The sequence below is a fragment of the Lepidothrix coronata genome, unplaced genomic scaffold (assembly GCF_001604755.1).
Source record: "Lepidothrix coronata isolate B3197 unplaced genomic scaffold, Lepidothrix_coronata-1.0 Scaffold42, whole genome shotgun sequence".
In the NCBI taxonomy this organism is placed as follows: domain Eukaryota; kingdom Metazoa; phylum Chordata; class Aves; order Passeriformes; family Pipridae; genus Lepidothrix; species Lepidothrix coronata.
In genome coordinates, this window is record NW_016690222.1 from 1,252,019 (window position 1) to 1,273,491 (window position 21,473).

At 41.1% G+C, this 21,473-nt stretch overlaps 1 protein-coding gene across 1 annotated transcript; it reads left to right on the top strand.

Annotated features, from left to right (window-relative positions):
- Positions 1–3,310: 3,310 nt before the first annotated feature.
- CUNH6orf118 (chromosome unknown C6orf118 homolog) lies at positions 3,311–9,898 on the top strand. Its single transcript, XM_017813667.1, is given in 6 exon segments — positions 3,311–3,446; positions 8,803–8,982; positions 9,133–9,411; positions 9,414–9,571; positions 9,573–9,637; positions 9,639–9,898. Coding segments are annotated over 6 exon segments (1,053 nt in total). The 3' UTR covers positions 9,874–9,898.
- Positions 9,899–21,473: the final 11,575 nt, after the last annotated feature.

Here is a 21,473-nt window from a genome sequence, read left to right on the forward strand (position 1 = left end):
TGTTTGACAAGTAAGAGATAAGTACCCCTGCTAAGGTAATCTCTGCCAATCACCAAAACACCAAGGAGTAGACACAACCAAACCAACTCTACCTCTGTGCAGAAAAGACTTTGAGACAGGAGACCATGGTCATCATCTCTGCTCCCAACACTATTATCTAGTGGAATCCACAGGAGCAGAGCTCATGTGAAATCCTGCCTAAAGTGCCTGAGCGTGCACTGTGTTCCCAAGCAGGTATTCCTCTGACACAGGGCTGATGAAGCCCAGATTCCTGTTGGTTTGCATTATTGTACTTAGATTTAAAAAAATTCAGTTAGGTTTTCTGCTATCTTTATGTGTGATTTTGAAATTCTCTGCTGTTACAATCCATCTCCTGCCATGCTTTGGCTGTGAGAAACAGACTCACATATTCTGTAGAAACTGGTCAACAGAATGAAAAGTTCTGGGGTGGACCCCAGTCCTCTCCCTAAAGAGCCACCTCTTTTATCAAACGTGGAACTTTGTTATTTTTGAGACTGTTATCTGAAGTTTGGATTAAATCAACCAATATATTCAAAAGGTTTATGGGAGGAGAATAAATGTGTCAGGGAGTGGGAAGTCTGGTCTGACATTGCTGAAAAGCCACCTAAGATATCAGGCTCTGCTTTATAGTTTAAACTTTGACTTTAGAATTATGGTAAAATAATAAGAACTATTGAAGCCCTGCATACTGTATGAATGCCAGTAAACTTTTATTTTTGGCATTCCTAATACACAAACTAAACAGTGCAACTTGCCAGCAGTATCTCAGAACAAATCCGTGCATCTTGTTTTTTTCTGTTTAAGATGCTTTGTGTAGAGATATTTTACCCGTGTCTGCAGTGGGGTCAGTGCTTTCTAACAGACAAGTCTGTGTTTCAAGACTGAGTGCAGCAACTGCTTTGGATGATATGCAGGTTATGTTTCTGGAACAAAAGTGTGATTAGGAAACTGGGATGGAGACAAAGAGCTACATTTAAAAACTATCTTAGATTTTGACTTGTTAAGGAATCCTGGTTTTGTTCAAGGATCTAATTTTAGAAACTCTCTTAAATCTAATCCTGGAGCCTGCTGGTATTCTCACAAGCCTTCCCTGTGGTAGTGATGAGACTGGATGCTGTGACTGTTGAATAGCTGGACTGCAGTGCTGTTCTCAGATCCTGTAAACAATTTCTGATGGATGAGCTGTATTTAAGGGGTACATTTTTTCATTTGTATAAAGCCTGCCCAGCACAACAAACAGGTTTGAATTATCCCAGTTCTATGGTGAACCTCCTTCACTCATCTTCGTGGTGTTTCCCCTCTGCAGTCTAGAGCCTTCAGATCTGTCCTGGTACGTGTGAAAAAATTTGGTCTGGATTCTGGCTGTGTTCATGGATGGTTTTCACAGAAAGGTCCTGCTGAATCATTTCATAAAGACCAGTCTTAAAAGTGAGGTTGGGACAGGTGTAAATGCCTAAATCATTGTCAATTCCTGAAGTACAATGCCCATTTAGACTCCAAAGGTAGCAGTGTAATTAGTGATGGTTGACCTGCTCTAATAATGCAAATGCTGATTGCCCCCTCTCACCAGTTTGGAGCTTGCATTTGGCACAAGTACCTGTGCGGGCCCACTACGCAATGCAGATTACACATCTGACTCAGAACAGCATCCAGCCTGCTTCTGTGCTGGGGATACCTGAGCAAGAGTCTACCTTCATTCTGCCTCTTCCATAACCATTGTCTGCCTCTGCTTAGTGCAATGGGCCTATGCAGCCTCTGAACTGCTCCATAGATCTGAGTGCAAGGTCACTTCAGCTGTGTTAGTCTGGTTCAGGCTCCTCACCAAGGCTTACAGAGCAAATACATCCAACCCTTCAAATGCACCCCCTGCCCTCTGCTTGATTGTGCCCTTTTACGTAATAACACCATGAAACTAAAGTAAATGGAACTCATGACTGTTACCATGACAAAATGCATAACTACTGTAAGACATTTGCATTTCAGGGCATTTGAGGGGAAAGATAATATGCATAAAACTTGTAGCAATAGATCTGATTTTTTGGCAGCCTTTTCTGTTATTCATTGCAAACAAAAATCCCACTCTAGCACCAACTGTAATGGAAGGAATGCTGCCCCTTCTTTTCCCCTTACACAAACATAGTTTGAGAAGCAGGAACAATATCTCAGGGGTAAGAGAAGCTTTGCAGTTTGGTACCTACATGTTTCACTATTAACAAAGCTGTATTGATTTAGCTACATTTGTGGTCACCGTACGCAAAAATGCTGGCTGGAAATGATCACTGCTGGGTGCAGATAGTAGGTTTCATGTTTATTCTGAACTGTAACTGGTCCAACTGCTTTATGACACCTGAGCATAAACCAGAGATCCTTTGGAAGGAATAGCTTGTGCTGCCGTGTGCCAATTTGCAGGATGTAGGCCAGTTAAAGGACAGCCTTTTCAGTCAGGCAAATATGATGACCAGTGCTGTGCTCAGTGTGTGGTAAAGTCACCTAGTTTGTCAGGAATCAGACAAATTTCTCTTGCACTCTCACTATGTCATTAGCTTGTCTACATTTGGATTCAACAGCTTGATACAGGTTCAGAAGTCTGGTCTGACACTCAATGGAGGCTCAGTTTCTCTGTGGCTTTGCTAGATATCTGCTCTTAAGACTTTCTATCAGTTGTTTTCTTTCACCTTTTCCACAGTCCATTTACTATGTGGTTTTGTCCCCTCTTTGGTTTTAAGTGTATAGACTTGCATATAGCATGTTTTCCATGTGACAGATCCTTCTTGTAAACAGTGAGCTCATGTCACCTGAAATTCTCCTGGAGAGGTCCTTGCCTAGACTTAATTCTGCTTCTTGGTCTCTCACTAGATACTGGTGTGACTGTGTGAGGATATGGGAATTCAGTTTTCCTGGATTAGACCTTTTGCTCTACACCATGCTGCATCTACCCAATGCCTCAGCTCAGTCCAAGACTAAAAATCTTCAGTCACTGACTGCTGTCAGCAAAACAAAGAAACCTTCTCTCCTTAAAGGTTAAAATAGTTTTGATAGAAGAGTCTTGGTGCTCTGTCAGTGAAAGAAATCTCCTCAGCACTATGCATTTGGAGGTTAGCCAGTGTGGAGGAAAAACCCAAGCATTATCAGAGGACTAGATGTAAGGTCTTGGTCTTTCGAATCTTGGTGTTTATAGTACCGGAGTCACACAATCTCTTTAGGATAACACGAAGCCTCAACCTGCATAGAGGTGGCCAACATACACTGCTATGTTGACAGGAAGGTTGGTGCAAGCCTTGGAAGGGAAATGGTACTGGTGAAAGAAGCAGTAGTAGTGAGCACAAATAACCGGGAAGGTGAAGAGGCTATCCCAAAAGACTGGCTGATTACATTGCACGTCTCAACACCCATCCTCCATGACGATGCTGCTGGGGCCATGAGGGGTGGGCCACTGCTGTGACCCAGGAATGGGCTGCAGAGGGAATGGTTCATGACTTGAGGTTAACGCTTGTACAGGAGCAAAGGGTACTTGTGGTAAATTTGGGGTCCCTGGAAGTGGGTAGTGGGGTGGCAGGCTAGTGCCTCACAAGGCCAGTCCCAAATCAAGTCCCAGGCTTAAGCATGACTGAGGGAAAGTGAGGCTCAGGCCCAGGGGCTTGCTCCAGAGTCAGGTCGGGGCCGTGGGGACACTGGGGCATCCAGCTGGTGTCTGTGGTGATGGACACAGCCTGTGGTGCGTGTGGCCCTGAGTCTCTACCAGGCCCTGGTGGCAATGGGAGAATGAGGTGAGCACCTCAGCACTGAGGCACTGGCTCCTGTCAGGCAGGTGTGGCTGAAGGGCCAGATAGGATATTTGGCATATGAAGGGGAAGCTGCAAGGCATGCAACAGGAAAGGCCTTTGTGCCGGCCTGGGGGCGATGCATGAAATTTCCATGCAGCAGGAAAAGCCAAGCATAGCCTGCAGGGTCCATGCTAGTGAGTAGGGATTGACATGACACATGTTTCAGGGCTACTCCTGCTCAGTGGCCTTATCCAAAACCTGACGCTGAGCCTGGCATGTGTGTGTGTGTGTGTGTGTGTGTATGTGTGTGTTTTGCTATGTGCATCCCAAGTTTCCCTGACTCTTGGGAAGCCATGCTCAGCTGTACTGAGCTGCTTTGTCACGCTTCAAAACTCTCTTCCACCCTCATGTTCTGTAGGCAAAAATATCCCTCTGCCTCCTTCAGGAGGTATATCAAGAGGAGAGATGAAAATATAATTAACAAATCTTTCACTCCACAAGTGCCAATTATGTGGGGTTTTTTCTCAGATGATCTAAATGATAAATATAGCTAGCTAAATTCAGAGTTACAATTTTCAACCTGCGTTTAGCACTGAAGTGGGCTGGTTCTATTTTCAGAATGAAGAAGAATTTGTGTGCCTGAAATCCCATCCAAGTTCTTCTAACTATATCAGTCAGTCTAATAAAAGAGATTACCTCTTCCTACAGACCTTGCCTCACATTCTTCAGGCACAGTGACTACGATAACAGTGCTTCCTCATCTTTCCTGTTGCTTCTCTGCCACCTGCAGTGCGCAGCTTGAATGTACAAGATAGAGGAGTTGGGGAAGCACATGAAGGTATTTCCTGACTTTACACTGTTTCATTTGCAAGCTCAAAGACCTTCCTGGGACAATAGAAAAAGTTAAGTTGGAAGGGAGCTTACCTAGTCCAGCCCTATTCCATGCTGGGCTAAGAAATTTTGATCGGATGCTCAGGACCATATCCAGCAAAGTTGCCAGTACTTCCAAGCATGGAAATTTCACAACCTTTTTGGGCATGTGACTTCAGTGCCGAACTATTCTTGCTGAGAAGACTTTTTCCTTACATCCAACCTATTTTTCCCATGTTGCAATATGTGGCTATGGCCCCTTGCCTGTTCACCATGCACTTCTGAGAGAGAGACTTTACCACTCATTGCAGTGGGAGACTGCAGTTTATTTCATGCCTCTCATTAGTGGTCTAATCTCTGGGCTGTACAAAAAAGTTCCTCCCAGAGTGGCCTGTGCTTCAGCCTCTCAGCAGTCTCACTGTTTCTTTGCTGGACCCTCTAGTTTGTCATCATCTTGCTTGCTCTACAGGGCCTAAAACTGGACATCATGTTTCAGGCATGGCCCAACTAGTGCAAAGCAGGGGGAATAAGAACTTTCCTTTGTCTGCTGGCCGTGAACTTGCTTGTGTAGCCTAGTATGTGATTAACTGTCTCCATTGCAAGGCACACTGCTGTCTCTTGTGCAATTTGCCCAGAAGGATCTCTTGAGTACTGTTCTGCAGAGCTGTTACCTGCTCAGTTCATCCCTAGCATATATAGCTATGTGGGGTTAGACCACCCCAGCTGTAGATGTTACAGTCCTCCTTTTTGACCTTCACGACGTTTCTGTTGACCCATTCCTCCAGCCTGTCAAGGTCTCCCAAAATGTTTTTTCTATCTCCCTACTTTTTGTTAAGCATTTAGTTTCCTGACCTCTTGTGCTTGTATTTGTTCTACGCAGGCATGTTCAAAGACCTAGTTCCTCCTCAGAGCAGTTTTGTTTTATTATAGACTATAGAGGCATGGTGGGATGTGTTTGTAGAAACAGACTACTCTTACTTGCACTGGAGATAGTCTTGGAAGAGGAAGAGCCTGTGCTGCCCAGCATGTTGCCCAGTGCCTTTGAAAATTTTCACTTTTTTAATGGCCTCCGACTTACCATCAGAAATGATAGTGACAGGATGCAGATGTATGCCCCAGCAGGAAACACAGGCCCTGAGGTGTTCATCTTTCTTATCTGCTCATTGACAGAGTCACTAAGGAGACAAAATAGAGAATTCCTGCTCTTGAACTGATTAAGGAAACTGTTTTAATCAATTTGCTTTCTTTTGCTTCTTGCCTTACCTTGTACTTTATCTCACCTCCTATCCACTTAGACCTTAAATCTTCAGCTTAAATGAGGCCTGAATTAAAGGCTGCTTTTGTGTAGGAGTTTTCAGACTACCATGGTCCACCCAGAGAGAAAATGAGAGGACAGCATCTGAGTATGAACTTACCCCAACCCAACTCTAAACTTTCTTTCAGGGCCATCCCATTCTTTTAGAATAAGTAACAGTAATCTCCACAAGAGGGTTTTGTGTCAGTTTAAAGACAGAAAAGAGGAGCAAATATGATCAGCTAGGCAGATCTTTCTCAGTAGTAGTGACTGCAGCTTATCCTCTATTCAAGATGCCGCAATATGCATGTTTCTGTGAAAAAAAATCACGGTGTTATTATCATTGTCATTTCCATCTCTCCAGCACAAGTCAATCATAGTAACAATTAAACAGTTCTGGAATTAAAAGTAACATTTTAAAAGGAGACAGGTAAAAGTGGAGTGTCAAGGAGGGAAAATTAAATGGTTTGTTTCCCCCTCTCCTTTGTATCATATTATTGATGAAAGAATAATATAGTTCTGCCATATTAGATAAGAGTTTATAAAATGTACTGTGCTATATAAAACCTACCCATATCTGCATGCTTTCTCCTACTTCTCCTCAGTGGTCCTTCTTCCAGCGAGTCAACCCCAGTTAAATTTTTTGCTCCTTGGTATGTATATGAAGGCTCTGACTGCAACCCATTAAAATACATGCTTCAAATACCATTTAATATCATGGGGATTCTGTGGGTTATCATAATGTCTAGGATAATAGGTCAGGATTTGACCTTCTGACTGTCTTTCAGTTTCTCAGTTGGTTTTCCTGGGTAGCAAGAGCAGTTAGAGTCTGCTCTTGGCCACCTCAGGCTGCTCATTTGGAAACTGGGAAAACTGGGAAAAGCAAGACATAGTCTGTAACACTGAAGATTTTTTTTTTTTTTTTATATTTGAACTCCTAAAATTTTTCCAGCCATGCTACAAGCATGTTTTCTGCTGTATTTTCCTCTTTTAATCTATTCTTCAGGCTAAATTAAATTCTTACACCCACATACATTTTCTTCTCATTTATAGTTTCAACTCACTCTCTTCTGGAATCCTCCAGTTGTCTTAAATGTTTCCTGAAGATCAATGCCTGAAACAAGGCATAAAATTTGGCTGAAACCACTTTTGTGTTGGGAGCACGGACAGGAGTATTTCACATATTTTACTATATGTGAAGCACTGTTCTGTATATCCCAAAATGGCATTTGTCTTGCTCACCATACTGGCACTGTTGATGTGTTCTGACCATGTCATTCACCATATTCCCTAGATATTTTCTAAATAAGTTTCTACTGAGCCAGCTGCTGCAGGCTACTGGGAAGCTGCTTGTTTGTGCAGATATTGAAATTCATCCAGCTGTTCTCAGAATTTTCCAATTTATCAAGAACATTTTCAGTTCCAATCCTGTCTCTAAGAATATCAGCATCCTCTCTCCATTTCATGTCATCTTCAAATTTAACAAGCATACTGTGTATTCCATCATTCATAGTGTAAACAAAAATGCTGGGAAAATTAGATACAAATTCAGGATAAATGTCCATATAAAACTGCTTTGTACTTCTTCCATTTGGACAGGGAATCTTTATAACTACTCTTCGAATGTAGTTTTACAGATTTCTTTATTGTTTTTATTTTGCACCCATGCTAACCTATCTCCACCTAGACAATTTCTTTTTGTTTTTCTTTCTCATGGGACTACTACACAAGAAATGCCAAAAGCCCAAGTAAAGTAAAAATATGCAACAGCTACTGCTTCTCTCCTGCACTAATGCTCTTAAACCATCTGTTATTCACCCAGATTTTTTTTTTTTTTGGAAAGTTGAAGGCGAAATTGGTGAGATTTTCTGCTCACCTTTCTCCCTTCCTTACTTCTTTTACACACAGACTCTGTACTTATGCTGTTCACATCATTGGTGGCTCACCAGTCTCCAGCCATCCTTAAAAGTAACAGCTAACGTGTCTGAGACTGTTTCAGGCAGTTTTTCACATATTCTATATGGCTGTTCATCAGTAGCCAAATTAGCAGACATTACTTTGAGTGCTGCCTAATCTACTCATTCAGGTTCTTAGATTTTTTAACATTTCTCTTGCTGATGTTACCTATATCAGCCACTTACTAACCTTTCCAGTGATTAGTGAGGAAAAAGGAATTATTTGACATTCTGAAGAAAGGGACCAACCTTAGGCCCAGTGTAAATGAATGGGCAGAAGAGGCTACACTCACAAGCAGAAGAATTCATGGGGAGACTTAGGGGGGAAAAAGTCAGAAACTGTGTTGTCAAGGAGTGTGAGCAGAGGCTGAGCTTTGCAGGACCCACAGGTGCCTCCAGGTCTGTCTGATTATTTGTATACTGCTGTGCTTAAGAAACATAGAACCCTTAAGGTTTGAAAAGACTTTTAAGATCATCAAGTCAAACCATTAAACTAACACTACCGTGTTCATGACTAAAACCATATCCCCAAGTGCTGCATACACACACTTGAATGCTTTCAGGGATGGTGATTTCACCACTTCTCCAGGCAGCCTATTCCAATACCTGACCACCCTTTCAGTGAAGAAATTTTTCCTAATATCCAACCTAACCCCACCCTGGCACAAGGGCCATTTTCTCTTGTCCTTTCACTTGTTACCTGGGAGAAGAGCCCAGCCCCCTTGTTGCAACCTCCTTTGAGGTAGTTGTAGAAAGCAATAAGGTCTCCCCTGAACCTCCTTTTCTGGGCTAACCCCAGTCCCCTCAGCCACTGCTCATAAGACTTGTGCTCCAGACCTTCACCACCTACGTTGCCCTTCTCTGGACATGCTCCAGCACCTCAATATCTTTCATGTAGTGAGGGGCCCAAAACTCAACACAGGACTTGAGGTACAGCCTCACCAGTACCAAGAACAGGGAGATCACTGTCCTGGTCCTGGTGGCCATGCTATTCTTGGTACCGGTCAGGAGGCTATTGGCCTTACTAGCCGCCTGTACACTTGCTGGCTCATGTTCAGCCAGCTATCAACAGGAGAAGGTAGAAGAAGGTAGCATATTTTTGTAGGCTAGAGTATTGTAAAATACTCTGTTCTAAAAGTGGAATAGTTTTGTTCTGTGTGGAAATACTTTTTAAATCTAAACTATTCCCCTTATAAAGTGTATTTTGTCTTTCTTTTTTCTTTTAAAGTGTGTGCTACAACAACCTATTTCACCATAGAAAGAAACTGTCAAGCGAGGAGTCTGGCTCATCTCTCAGATAACGTGGAAACAGTCAACAGAACAAATGTTAAACTTTACACCTCTGGACACTTAAATCATAGCAAGCTTTATAAGCCTTCAGAGAAAATAAAACAGGGATGATGGTACTCTGCCAGGGAACAAACTAGTTTCATAATGGAAAGAAATCAATTCCCAGCTGAAAATGAGAGAGCAAGGAAGATGAAAAGATTTTCAGGTAACTTTTGTTCCAACTTCCAACAAAGGCTGAATCTTCTTGCCCTAGCAGCAGACATCCACAGTCAACTGTGACTGGTGTTAGTGCCTCAGCAGATTTTTCTATTCCACTGGAATTGCTAAAGTGGAAAGCACTTAAAAAGAAAGTAGAGGATGGAACTGACAGACTCCATGAGAGTCATCAAAGTGAGTCAAGATGAGTTAGATGTGTCAGAGACTGTGATGCTGAAAAAACAAACTGAACAGCTGACAGTGTGCTGTAGAGCTTGTCAAGGAGGAATACCAGTTCATACCTTCATACTTGGCCAGTGTAGCTAAAATGGAACAGTTTGACAAGTTCCTAGGTTTCCAGAAGGAGTTCATAGCAAACCACGAACCGTTACAGAATGATTTAACAGGGAGAAAAGTATCAGAGCAGCATGAAAGTAAGCTGGCTAAGGTAAAAAAAAAAGTCTTCAAGTGGATGGAAGGGTAAATTTTGCATTATCTTTCTGGTTGGATTGGTTGTGTGTTCCAGAAAAATGGAATGGGTTAGGCAAAATCACCTCTCTCTTCTTCTCAAAGACACAGTCCCTGGTGTTTTCTTAGTTGAGCACGTGTAAGACACATCTTCTGTGTGTTCCAAAACACTGAGCCCAATGCTGTTATGCCACTGTTTACCCTTCCCTCCACTGTCATGTGGAAATGTTGTGTTAAATATACAATAAAACAAGATCTTGCAAGCTGGTGATCTGTACAGGAAAAATCACTGTTGGTCAGCATCTCTGTGAGAACTGTATATTCAGCACATTGTCCAGCAGCATGTTTGAGATAATTTGTATAAGATGTTGCTTTCTCTATGTGTTCTGTAGACTATCTCTTTACACACAGACAGTTGCTGCTAACTCTCCCCTTGCGATGAGTGGGATGGGGCATGAATTAGATCACTGAAACACATACACTTCGTAGAAGCTACTGTTGTTGCTTGAGTTGCTGCCCCAGAGGAAGTTTAATAATCTCAGCAGCACTCATAGCCAAATGCAGGACTGAGAGTAAGCTACTGGATTCATAGAAACTACGGATTCTCACAGGGGTTTATAGTTTTCAGGAGAATATATTCTCTGTCCATTGATCACATGTTAAAATCAAACATATCTAACAAAATTCATGGACTTTTAGCATTTTTTTTTTTAAATTTAATCACTTGTGGTCTCAAAGGGAATAACTGATTTGTTCCTTATTTTTACTTCTTCTCCCATTGTACACAGATAAGCAAACAAGAACAGAGAATAGAAGTGTTAAGAGATATGCCTCTATAGAAAGTTGATTTCCAGTCTGCTCAGTGATTTGAGCTGGCATAATTTCCTTCTATAAGCTTCATCATGGTAATGGAGAACAAAGAAATTACAAGGAATTTCACACCTCTGCAAATCACATGCACATGCAAAGGCCATAAATCTGGAAAAAATAGCGCTGGGGAGAAAGGTAATTTGGAAATCACTTATATTCAGTGGTTCAGTGGTAGGCTCTGTTTTCAGTCATTGCTTTCATTTATTCATTTAAATTAGGGTCACATGTGTCTGTGTTTTGTTTCCCTCAATTTTTTTTTATAGCTGACCAGCAAGTTAAACTGTATGGCTACAAATGCCATATGGTTTTGTCTTTAGAGCATTCCCAGTTCTGCTTCTGGCCCTATTGTTGAGACAAGCCCTTGCACATATCCCAGTGTTCCTACCATGACTTTATGCCTTTTAATTAACCATATAGCAGCAAACCATTGCTCTTTCTTCCTATGGTATTCCTCAGGTCATAAGACAGTAGCATCACGTGCAAATACTCACATTTGCACTTGCTCAAATGTGCAAGAGCAGATAGCTTTTAGGAAAGACGGACGAGTTCTTTCACAAGTTTTATATAATGTGCTGTGGGAGTTACACAAACTGGCACCAAACTTCTGGCTATCACTCAAGCACTTTGATAAAAGCATTATTAGAAAAAAAACCACAACAACAACCAAACAAAATCCAAGCAAAAAACCCCCCACAAGCAAACCAAAACCCCCAAACCCTCAGCCTTCACTAACTCTTGTCCTTAACTCTAAAATACCTAAAATATTTGGGAAAATAAAATCAGGTTGTAACCTACTGGTGAATTATTTTTCTACCTCTCACTTTGATAGTTACATGTGAGGAGTGATAATTCTTATCTGACTTACCGAGCAGTTTTCTTTTTTTTTTTTTTCCTTTTGATTTTTCACTGTGCTGAAGGATAGCACTTGAAATCCTTTATTTGGAGACCAAATCTATTTGGTTTTCCTTTTGGGCACTCAGGAGAGTGATTTGCATGTGGAACACAACTAAATTATTTAGGCAAAAGTTGCACTCTGATTCTGTATGTTATTATATGATGGCAGTGATAATAGAAGTTTTACATTGGTTGCCCCAGTGACAACTGAGGGGGCGAAAAAGTAAGTCCTCCATATTTGTTGGCAAAATAATTGTGCATTAAATCCAGCATTTATTGACAAGAGAAGGGAAGAGGGGACAGGCAAGAAATCCTTGAGGAGGAGGAGTTAGTTGGGTAAGTGAACTGTGCTGAGAATGAGATTGCTAAAGTCAAAATCCAGCTGATCACCTCTGGGTTTTGAACAAACCCACATGTGGTGAAATAAGCAAACCTTCTGTCACAACAAAAAAGGTATGGTTTTCCTGGAGCCAAAGTGAAACAGGAGGCTGTAATCTCAGGACTGTTAAATATTTGTCAGTATTAGCTCATTTCCTTGGTGATGTTACAGAGAAATTTAGTACTCAAAGTCAGATATGGGCACTCCCTGACCTTATCTTTGACGCAGGAGATCTAGTGCTCTCCCTTTGCTTCACTGCTGACCACAATTTCTGTAGGAGCAACCTGCAGTAGAGAAGTCTGAGACAGCAACTCCTTATAGAATAAGCAGAGCATTGGCTGAATAGACTTAGCTGGATTTCAGAAATGCCAAACCTATTGTCCTGTCTCCTCTTTGGTAGAGCCACATCAGGCTTTGTGCCAGCTCTACTGTAGAAATGCTGCTGAATAGAGGGTGATATTTGCCTCAGGCTTCCAGGAATAGTGCTACACACCCTTTTACCCTGCCCCTCTCACCAGTGACACCTTAATTTTGGTAAAAGGCACCAGTAAAGGTGTCTTCCACTATGGAAGTAGAAGAGGAGCACAGAGGAGATGTCAAGCCCTGAGGGCAGAGCCATATCTGACTGGCCCTGCCCAGGCCCCTGGAGCCTTTTCCCATCCTCAACCCATTTCAGTCCAACCTGGACCTGTCAGTCCCTGCCCATTTCTCTATCTCATCCTTTTGTATTCTTTCTTTTTTTTTTTTTGCTTTCCCCACTCCAAAACTAGCCCCCTTTGCTTCTGATAGCTTTTCAGGCCCATGTTCTCCAGAGACAATCCTTTGGACTGGCTCTGAGGATTTCACCCTAGTTATCTGCTCTCTTTGACACGAAGCCTGGGAGTGTCTGTGTGATATTGACAATGTGTTGAAATGAAAAGGAAAGGTAATGATGAACAGGGCACAGTTGACAGCATAAATGCTTTGTCTAGGTTGAGTAGCACACTGCTCAGTGGCAGAACACCTGAAAGAATTGTCCAAAAGCAAGGAGTTTTCATGAGTCTAAGTCTTCATATTTACTGGCTGACACATTCAGAGAATCATCAATACTTTTTTGTTTTATCTGTAACAAACCTTTAATCTATTTGCAAATGGAAAGAGCTTTAAGTGACTCTGGAACCTGCTGTAAGGGGGTTTTTTGTTTATATTAACTCTTAGTCTTATCAACAGCTTGTTCAGAAGTTTTTAATAGAACTGAATTTTACCAAAAAGTAATTTTAAAAATGGTGCCAGAACCTGCGGCAAAAAAAAAGCCCACAAAACTTTATATTTTACTCTTTTTCATGCAATCATGGGATCTGAAGATTTGGGTCAAAGGGATGGAAACAAAGACTTCAGGGGCTCCAGAAATACAAACACTCAGGAAAGATGTGCAGATTCTCATGCAGAAAGCCAGTACTGCTCTGGGAAGAAGCAAAGATTAAATGTTACAAATGCTATCAACCGCTGTAGCAACAACAAAATAGATGAGGTAGAACAGAAAAAAGTAAATAGAGTTTCTTGATTTTTTTAAATGTCAGGTCTTGAAGGGAAGGCCAAAGGATTAGACCTTGTGGATGGCCTGTTTTAGGCAAAAATCTTTATTTTGTACCAATCACACTGGGAGATGGGGCTAAACTCTGAGTAGGACCAAGACTTTCTTTTGCCATTCCCAGCTGACCATCATAGAGAATTCTCCTGACCACACAGGCTGCAACCTGCACTATTAAATTTCAGACTGTGTCACCTTTGTTGGGGTGTTGATTTTAGTCCTTCTTGTGGAGGTAACAAAGCCTAATAAGCCTCCTAAGTCTCCTTGTCTTCTTTGGACTGACCCAGTATTTCCATGCCTCTGGTGCGTGCCCCTGATATTTTATATCACAACTTCCAAATCTCCTTACTACTGCTCCAAGCTCTGATCTGACTTTCTAGCCTCAATATTTGACCCTAAGATTATTTAATTCTAGAACTCTAACCTTCATGCTTGAAAGACGTCCTAACAAGAGATCTTGCCTACCAGCTTTCTTGCTCTTGCCCACTTCACTGTCTGAACCTGAAGAATTACCAAGTCGCTATTTCACTAAGCTGCTGGTTCTCTTCTTCCCCTTCTCTTTTTCTTGTAAATATGAATCTAGATGACTCAGGAGGTCTTTTATATCTTTGCAATTGTTGTTTCCAGTGTATTTTGTGTGTTCACTTTACAATATTTACCCTTGCTTTCAACATGTAGTTTGGATGATTCTGCAGTTAAGATACTGGAATGTGAAAGAGCTTTATGTTCACTAGTTTTTGTTAGTGTAAGCAGGAAGATGATTAACAGTGAACCAGTAATCTACATGTCTATATTTTTCTACAGAGAGAAAATTCATGATGTGTTAATGTGGGATAGTCAAACTGGTATGAATTTAAGATGGATCAGGATATTGTGTGGGATATTTATAGGGCATGCACATGCAAATTCTATCTAGGCTATTCAGAGGTTGGTTTTGGTGCAAGCTTTTATAAATATCTTAGAGATAAAAGGGAAAATTATGATATTTTGTCTTCTGCCAAAATTCTGAAATGAAATAATGATAAACATCCCAGAATTATCTAAAGGAGTTCTTGAGAGATTTGTCAGCTACAGGTATAAAAATCCAATGCCCCATAAGACTGTTCAGTTCTGAATAGCAGTCTGTTTCCAGCAGTCTAGGAACATGTGCTAATGTCAACTTGCTAGCTTTGCATGAAAACTAATAATGAAAATTTAAGTAATTAGTTGCTACCTGGAGCCTAAGACTGAATCTTTCCTCTTGCCATGGGTCATGTGTTAGTCCTTTCTATGTATAGCAAAACCATCCTTGGAGGGTGGGCAGAGGAAAAGAGTTTCATACGAGACTTATGTCTTTTTTAAAATAATATTAGTTAGTAGATGTTAGAATGTCTTGAAGGATTTTTGAATACTGATGATGGTAGAGGAAGTAAGAGCACTTTGGCCACAACAACCCCGTGCAGCGCTGCAGGCTGGGGACAGAGTGGCTGGAGAGCAGCCAGGCAGAAAGAGACCTGAGGGTACTGATTGACAAGAAGCTGAACATGAGCCAGCAGTGTGCCCAGGTCGCCAAGAAGGCCAATGGGATCCTGGCCTGTATCAGGAACAACGTGGCCAACAGGTCCAGGGAAGTGATTCTTCCCCTGGACTCAGCACTGGTGAGGCCACACCTCGAATACTGTGTCCAGTTCTGGACCCCTCGGTTCAGGAAGGATATTGAGGTGCTGGACCAGGTCCAGAGAAGAGCAACAAGGCTGGTGAAGGGACTCAAGCACAAGTCCTATGAGGAGAGTCTGAGGGAGCTGGGGTTGTTCAACCTGGAGAAAAGGAGGCTCAGAGGAGACCTCATCACTCTCTACAACTCCCTGAAAGGAGGTTGTAGCCAGGTGAGGGTTGGTCTCTTCTCCCAGGCAACTATCAGTAAGACAAGAGGGCACAGTCTTAAGCCCTGTCAGGGGAGGTTTAGGTTAGATATTAGGAAAAAATTATTTACAGAAAGGGTAATCAAACCTCCATCCCTGGAGGTTTTTAAGATGAGACTGGATGTGGCACCTAGTGCCATGGTCTAGTAACCATGGTGGTGTTGGACCAAGGGTTGGACTTGATGATCTCAGAAGTCCCTTCCAACCTAGCTGATTCTATGTATGCAAGTATGTTTCTATGTGATATATAAAAATACGCAGAGAACTAAGCTGTCCAATTACATTATTGTTATACCTATGTGGCTTCCTAAATATGTAAGTAATAATGTGTAATTTCTTCAATAGTTTCATTCATTGAACAAGAGGTTTCCACTTGGGAGAGGAAGCTGTGGTTTTAATGCAGTAGAGAGTAATTGTTTGAATCCTGTTAGGTTCTCACAGAGAGTCAATTCTCTCCTTTTCATCATTGGGCATTCAAATCTGGAGTCACTTTGCTGTAATTCAGTGAGCTTCAGTTATCTCTCTGCCCTGTTAGAGCAACATTTGACCTCTGAGAATGTGTAATAATCTTCATTATACATAACAACTATTTACTTACATCTACCTTTGTATATGATCTTGAAAAGATACTTGCGAAACTGTTCTGTTTTGTTCTAGTCTAAGTTGAAGAATTAATTAGAAACAGTGCTACAGATGAGCCAGACTCCAGAAGATAAAACAGATGAGTGATAGGACAGTTTTGAGTTGAGTCAAAAGGAAACATGGTATAAATTATGGCAATAAAGTGTTCTAAAGTGTTGCAAGAAAAAACAATCAAAAATTGCCTTAGCTGTTGGGATTTTTTCTGTTAGTGTGATCAAAATATGCTGACATCTAATGAAATAAGGTACATAAGATCTTTCCTATACTTCTTTCACTCCAGATCCTATCTGAAACCAGTAGGTGTCAGTGGGAGACTTTAAAATGTTAGAGATGTCTCAGGGGATGGTACATGAAACCCTTCATCTGGCAGAAATATAATAACTGGATTTCATCCTTATGATGAGGAGGTTAAGCCCTGAATCACGTGTTTTCACATGCCCTTCCTAAGCTTCTTTTCAGTCTTCACTGTATCAGTCCTGAGTGCTCTAGTTATCGATACAATAGTCAAGTCCCTATTGAATGCTTGCTCAGTGCTTTTGTTCAGTAACAGCACTGAGTTTTACAGCCTATTTATGTACTGCTCAAGAAAGTAGTGTCTTTTGATAAGGCCTTTGATCAGTGGAATCTGAATCAGGATCCTTGAGTAAGATAAAATAGATAAATCTGAAAATTGTGGAAGAGTAAAAAAAATTGATGAACGAAGAAATCCTGTGTAGTGTCATCAGTATAAAGTATAACTGGTCTGACTGTAGTACATCTACACTTTATGACTTCATTGAAAACCTGTTCTGAAAGCACAGTTTTCTTCCAGACCATGAGAACATATCGATTAGCAAATTATAGTGTGGTAAATAAGGAAATAGCTGTTCAAATGGTGATGTAAAATGCCTTCTACACTTCCTCTTTAAGAAAAGAGGAAGATCCAAATCTTTCTCTGAAATGTCTGAGTGTTCTAGTGTCCTGCTCCAGGCTATGGCCAGTTGTTAGCTTCATCGTGGGCGCCTCCTACCACTGGCACCTAACTCACTTTTGCAAACATACCTTCTGCAGGAGCAATGCTTAAACAGTCAAACCAGCTGTGGTTGTGGGTTTTGTTTTTTTTTTTTTCCTCAGCAATTAAACAGGCCCAAATTCCTCTCTAGTGTAGCTGTCTTCCTGTCAATGAACATATGTTTGAATGCACCTGCTCTGATTATTTCATTTCTACAGCATGGTACAGATTTTGAATTTCATTGCTTTGCAGTCTATCACTAAAAAAACCATAAAATCAGTCATTGGCTCTGGATCTCCCACAGGACTAGTGAACAAAACAAACAGAACTCTCCAGGCCAAGGCATATCTAAGACATGGTTTTGCATAAAATGAGCTAAAAAATATTTAAACAATGGGTAAAGATTTCTCCCCTTCTCCTCCTTACCAGATACTAATATAAGAAGTACTAACTCAGCTTCAGACTTTCCTTCCCTACCTTCCTCAATTACTCACTGAGGAATCAAAACCAACCAAGTCAGAAAAATGTAAATGTTACAGTTCTTTTTTTTTGTGTTACAGCTGTATTTAGAAGCCTAAGCCAAGAAATTTGGGCTAAATATGCTAACATGTGCTGCCACTATAGGGAACAAAGCTCTACAAATATCTTTTGCTTTTTTTGTTTGTTTTTGTTTGTTTGTTTCTGGTTTTTCTTTTTTTGGTTGGTTGGTGATTGGGTTTTTTTTCTGATGTGGGATGCTAAGCAATTAAAAAAGTGTTCAATCCAAGTTAACCTGATACGAGAATGTTACAATTTTCCTAGAGGAAAAATGGAGATTTGATTATATTTTTAAAAATTGAATAAAAAGTTTTCTTAATATTTTCTAAAACAGAAGGCATTATTTTCTTCTCTCCAGATAACATTTCTGTAAGGCCCTCCCAGGACCAGCAGCTTATCCTAATCCACTGAGTGAGGATATGCTGTCTATTGTTTATAGTAGTTCACACGAAAATACAGGATTTTTGAGAAGCCAGTAGCCATTAGCTTCTGGGACAGGGAGGGGCAGGAAGCATGGCCAGGCCCTTTCCCCACATGAGGCAGTGCATCACTCAAATTTGGCTCATGCTCTCTTCCTCCAGCCTAGCTCACTTTTCATCAAAACTGTTGGCTCTCAGTGACCTTTTGACTGTGTGCTGACACTGCCTCACAGACTAAAGGGAGGAAGAGCAGGGCTGGCTGCCCATGACAAGCTGCTTAGAGAGTAGGAAATTCAGGGGATCACAACAGGCAGTCTTTAATTGCTGAAACATCATCATTACTCAACACAGTACCTAGTCCTGAATTTGACAGCATGGCACAAAGCTGTTACATTGCAAATGTGGCTAATGAACTACTGCAAGCTCTGAAAACCCCTCCCAGCTCCAGGGCAAGCCCTGAGTCAAGAGGATTTTCTTGACCCGCTCATGACAGCAGTCAGACAAGCCAGGGAGCACCATTAGGGGTTCTCACAAGGCAAAGAAAGGCCAGTTCTTCCTTTCCGTGTTCTCACTCCCTTCACCGGTGCATTCCCTCTCTCTATCCTTCCCCTCTGCAATCGCAGAGCCTTGGAGGTGTAACCTTGCACTTTGTTGTCTTTCCTGGCTATTCCATTCTCCATAGCTTCCCTTACACACTAACACCAAGAGGTGAACCAGGATGTGGGAGACAGATAAAACAAAATGATTTTCATCTGCACCGTCACCAGGGAAGAAAGTAGTTTATTTGTATGATTACAGACCACTGGAGTGAAGGGCACTATTAGTCTGTGCATGTAGTTCCCCTCATTCCCTAGATGAGGACCCAGAAAGGGCCTGTAATACAGCTCTGACTGCAGCAGCATGAACACCAACAGGCTGCAGACAAGTCTGCTGACAAACTGTGAAAAGCTGAAAAGGTCTTTGACTCAAATTAGACCCTGGCTGGATAGGAGCATGAGCTGGATGTGTAGGATCTTGTAACATCACATTATTGACTTATTGTAGTGAGTGGGTGAATTGACAGTGAAGTTGGCCTGTAAAATTCCAAAGTGCATTTTCTGGACTCTCCTAAGGGAGTACAGCATGTTTATTCTGCTCCTTGCATGTTCTCTGTTCTCTATGCTGGGATGCAGTTATTTCCTGCTTGGCTGTGTTCCCATTGTTTCTAGAGCCTTTTTTTTGCAAGAAGTGCTAAAGGGTCTTGGTTGGGGTAACTGTGAAAGGTGAGTGGCATAGCCCATGTCCCAATGTTCCTTTCCTGGTGGAAATGAAGTGTGGGTACAGTGAGTGTGTATACCAGCTGAATTGGGGGCAATATCATGGGTGCTCCTGGTCTGTACTGATCGTCTTGATTAAGGCAAGTTTGTATTTGAGTATACCTGCTAAAAGCACTAGATGACAGCCTTAGATGACAATTAGCTTTGCACTGCTAGCTCTGTCCTTTAAATTTTGCAAGCACTTTTTTTACTTCTGGAAACCTGAAGCAGATATGAGACAAAGAAAATAGTAAAAAACCTGCTCTCTTTCAAAACAGCTTGAATCTGTGAGGTGTAAGGTTCTTGATAAATGGGAAGAAATTAACATACTGAGACTGGGAAGAAAGAAAGAGTGGTTTATGCTGTGACAGTGCATATAGTGGAAACCACTCTAAACTAATACGGGCAAAAATCATTAATTCTAAACATGTCTTAATAAGGTTTCTTAAGAAGTACTAGTGTCCCGGTACTACCATGAGGGATGTTTTAGCATTGAGAAATTGATCCTCAGTGGTCTTTATTTTATCCTCTGAGAACACAATATGTGGCTAGTTTGGGTGCTTCTATGTTCATTGTAGTGTTCAGACTCCATCCCTGCAGTAGGAGGCTTGTAGGCTGACCCTCACTATGTGAGATGATGATCTACAGACATAGGGGTTATTTCTGGATTCATGCTACAAGTTTGGGGACTTGTAAGCAAATACACATTTAACAGCAGCATCATTAGTTTTAACATGTTCTTTTCTTGACCTGGAGAAACAGAAATGTTCTGGGGGGGATTTTTAAGTGTTCCAAGTTGGCATCATCTACCCTTGAAATGAACGCTGAAATGCCGAGTAACTTCAAAGAGGGAGAAATAGGACAGTCCTGATTCCCTTTCAAATCTCCTTTCTAGATGTTGAAATAACTGAACATTACTGCAGATTATTCACTGGCATATATAATGACCATAGCTGTGAACACGTGCCAGTCACAGACAGGAAGGTCAAGTTTAAGTCCAGATTGAATAAAAAGTCTATGATGGATTCTTGATATCAACTAATTTTTTTTAATAAAAGGACAAATATTAACATGAATACTTCTTTACAGAATATGTTTTTTGGTTTTTTTTTTTGGTTTTTTTTTAATTCACTAGACTCCATCATTATTGGTTGAGCTCTCATAGTTATTGGTGTTGTACAAAGCAAACAGTGAGAGACAGGCTTTTATTGCACACTATGCAATCTAAGGTACAGAACTTGCAGAGATTTTTTTTTATGCACTAAAATTTGCATACTGCAAGTGGCCTGTGTGAGGACCACTTGAACTATAAAAGCTAGATGCTTGCAAATTTCTGCAGGATTAGTGCATTCAGCATTTACAAACAGTACTCCTTTTCCATTGGCTGTTGTGCAGTTAGAAATAGCACAAGATCTCAATAAAGGCACTTTAACATGTTCTTGTCAGTGGTTACACTGATAAGTGTTCCAGCTGCGTGAAGCGAGGAGGTAATTCCATGCAGCTAAAAGTACAGTCAGCATGAGTAGGGCATAGTGTGTCACTCTTAATGGTGGGCAAACAGCAGTTGTTCATGTAAGTCTTATGTTTGACTAAGCATCTAAAAGGTCAAACATTTCTCCAAACTTTCTGTCCTCTGAAGCAGTTATGTCTATTGACAGAACATAGAATTAGTTAATTAATTATACTGAGAATAAAACAGAGCTGCCAAAAAGTCACAGGAAAGCTGAAAAAACTTGTGAAAACCAGGTACAGCCATTGTGTTCTTGTACTATGCTTCTCTGTCTTTAATGACATATTTAAAATAATTATTTTTCTTGCTGAATTTTTCAACAAACTTTGTGCACTGCTACCTACGAGTACAAGACAGAAGTCTGTCCCTTGTTTCTAAAGCAATCAGCAGACCTCCAGCACCAGAGAGCTTTGGGGAAGAAGAACTCTTGGTTTATTTAGACAGATTTACTTGGTATCAAGATATTAAAACAATGAACAGTAGCAATTAGTAATGAAAATTCCTTTTTTTTTTTTTTTCTCCTGGCAAACAGGAGGTCTTAGACTCCATGTGCCTTATGAAATGTTCCTGTGTACACTCTCTAAGATATTCAGCCTCGTGGCATGATA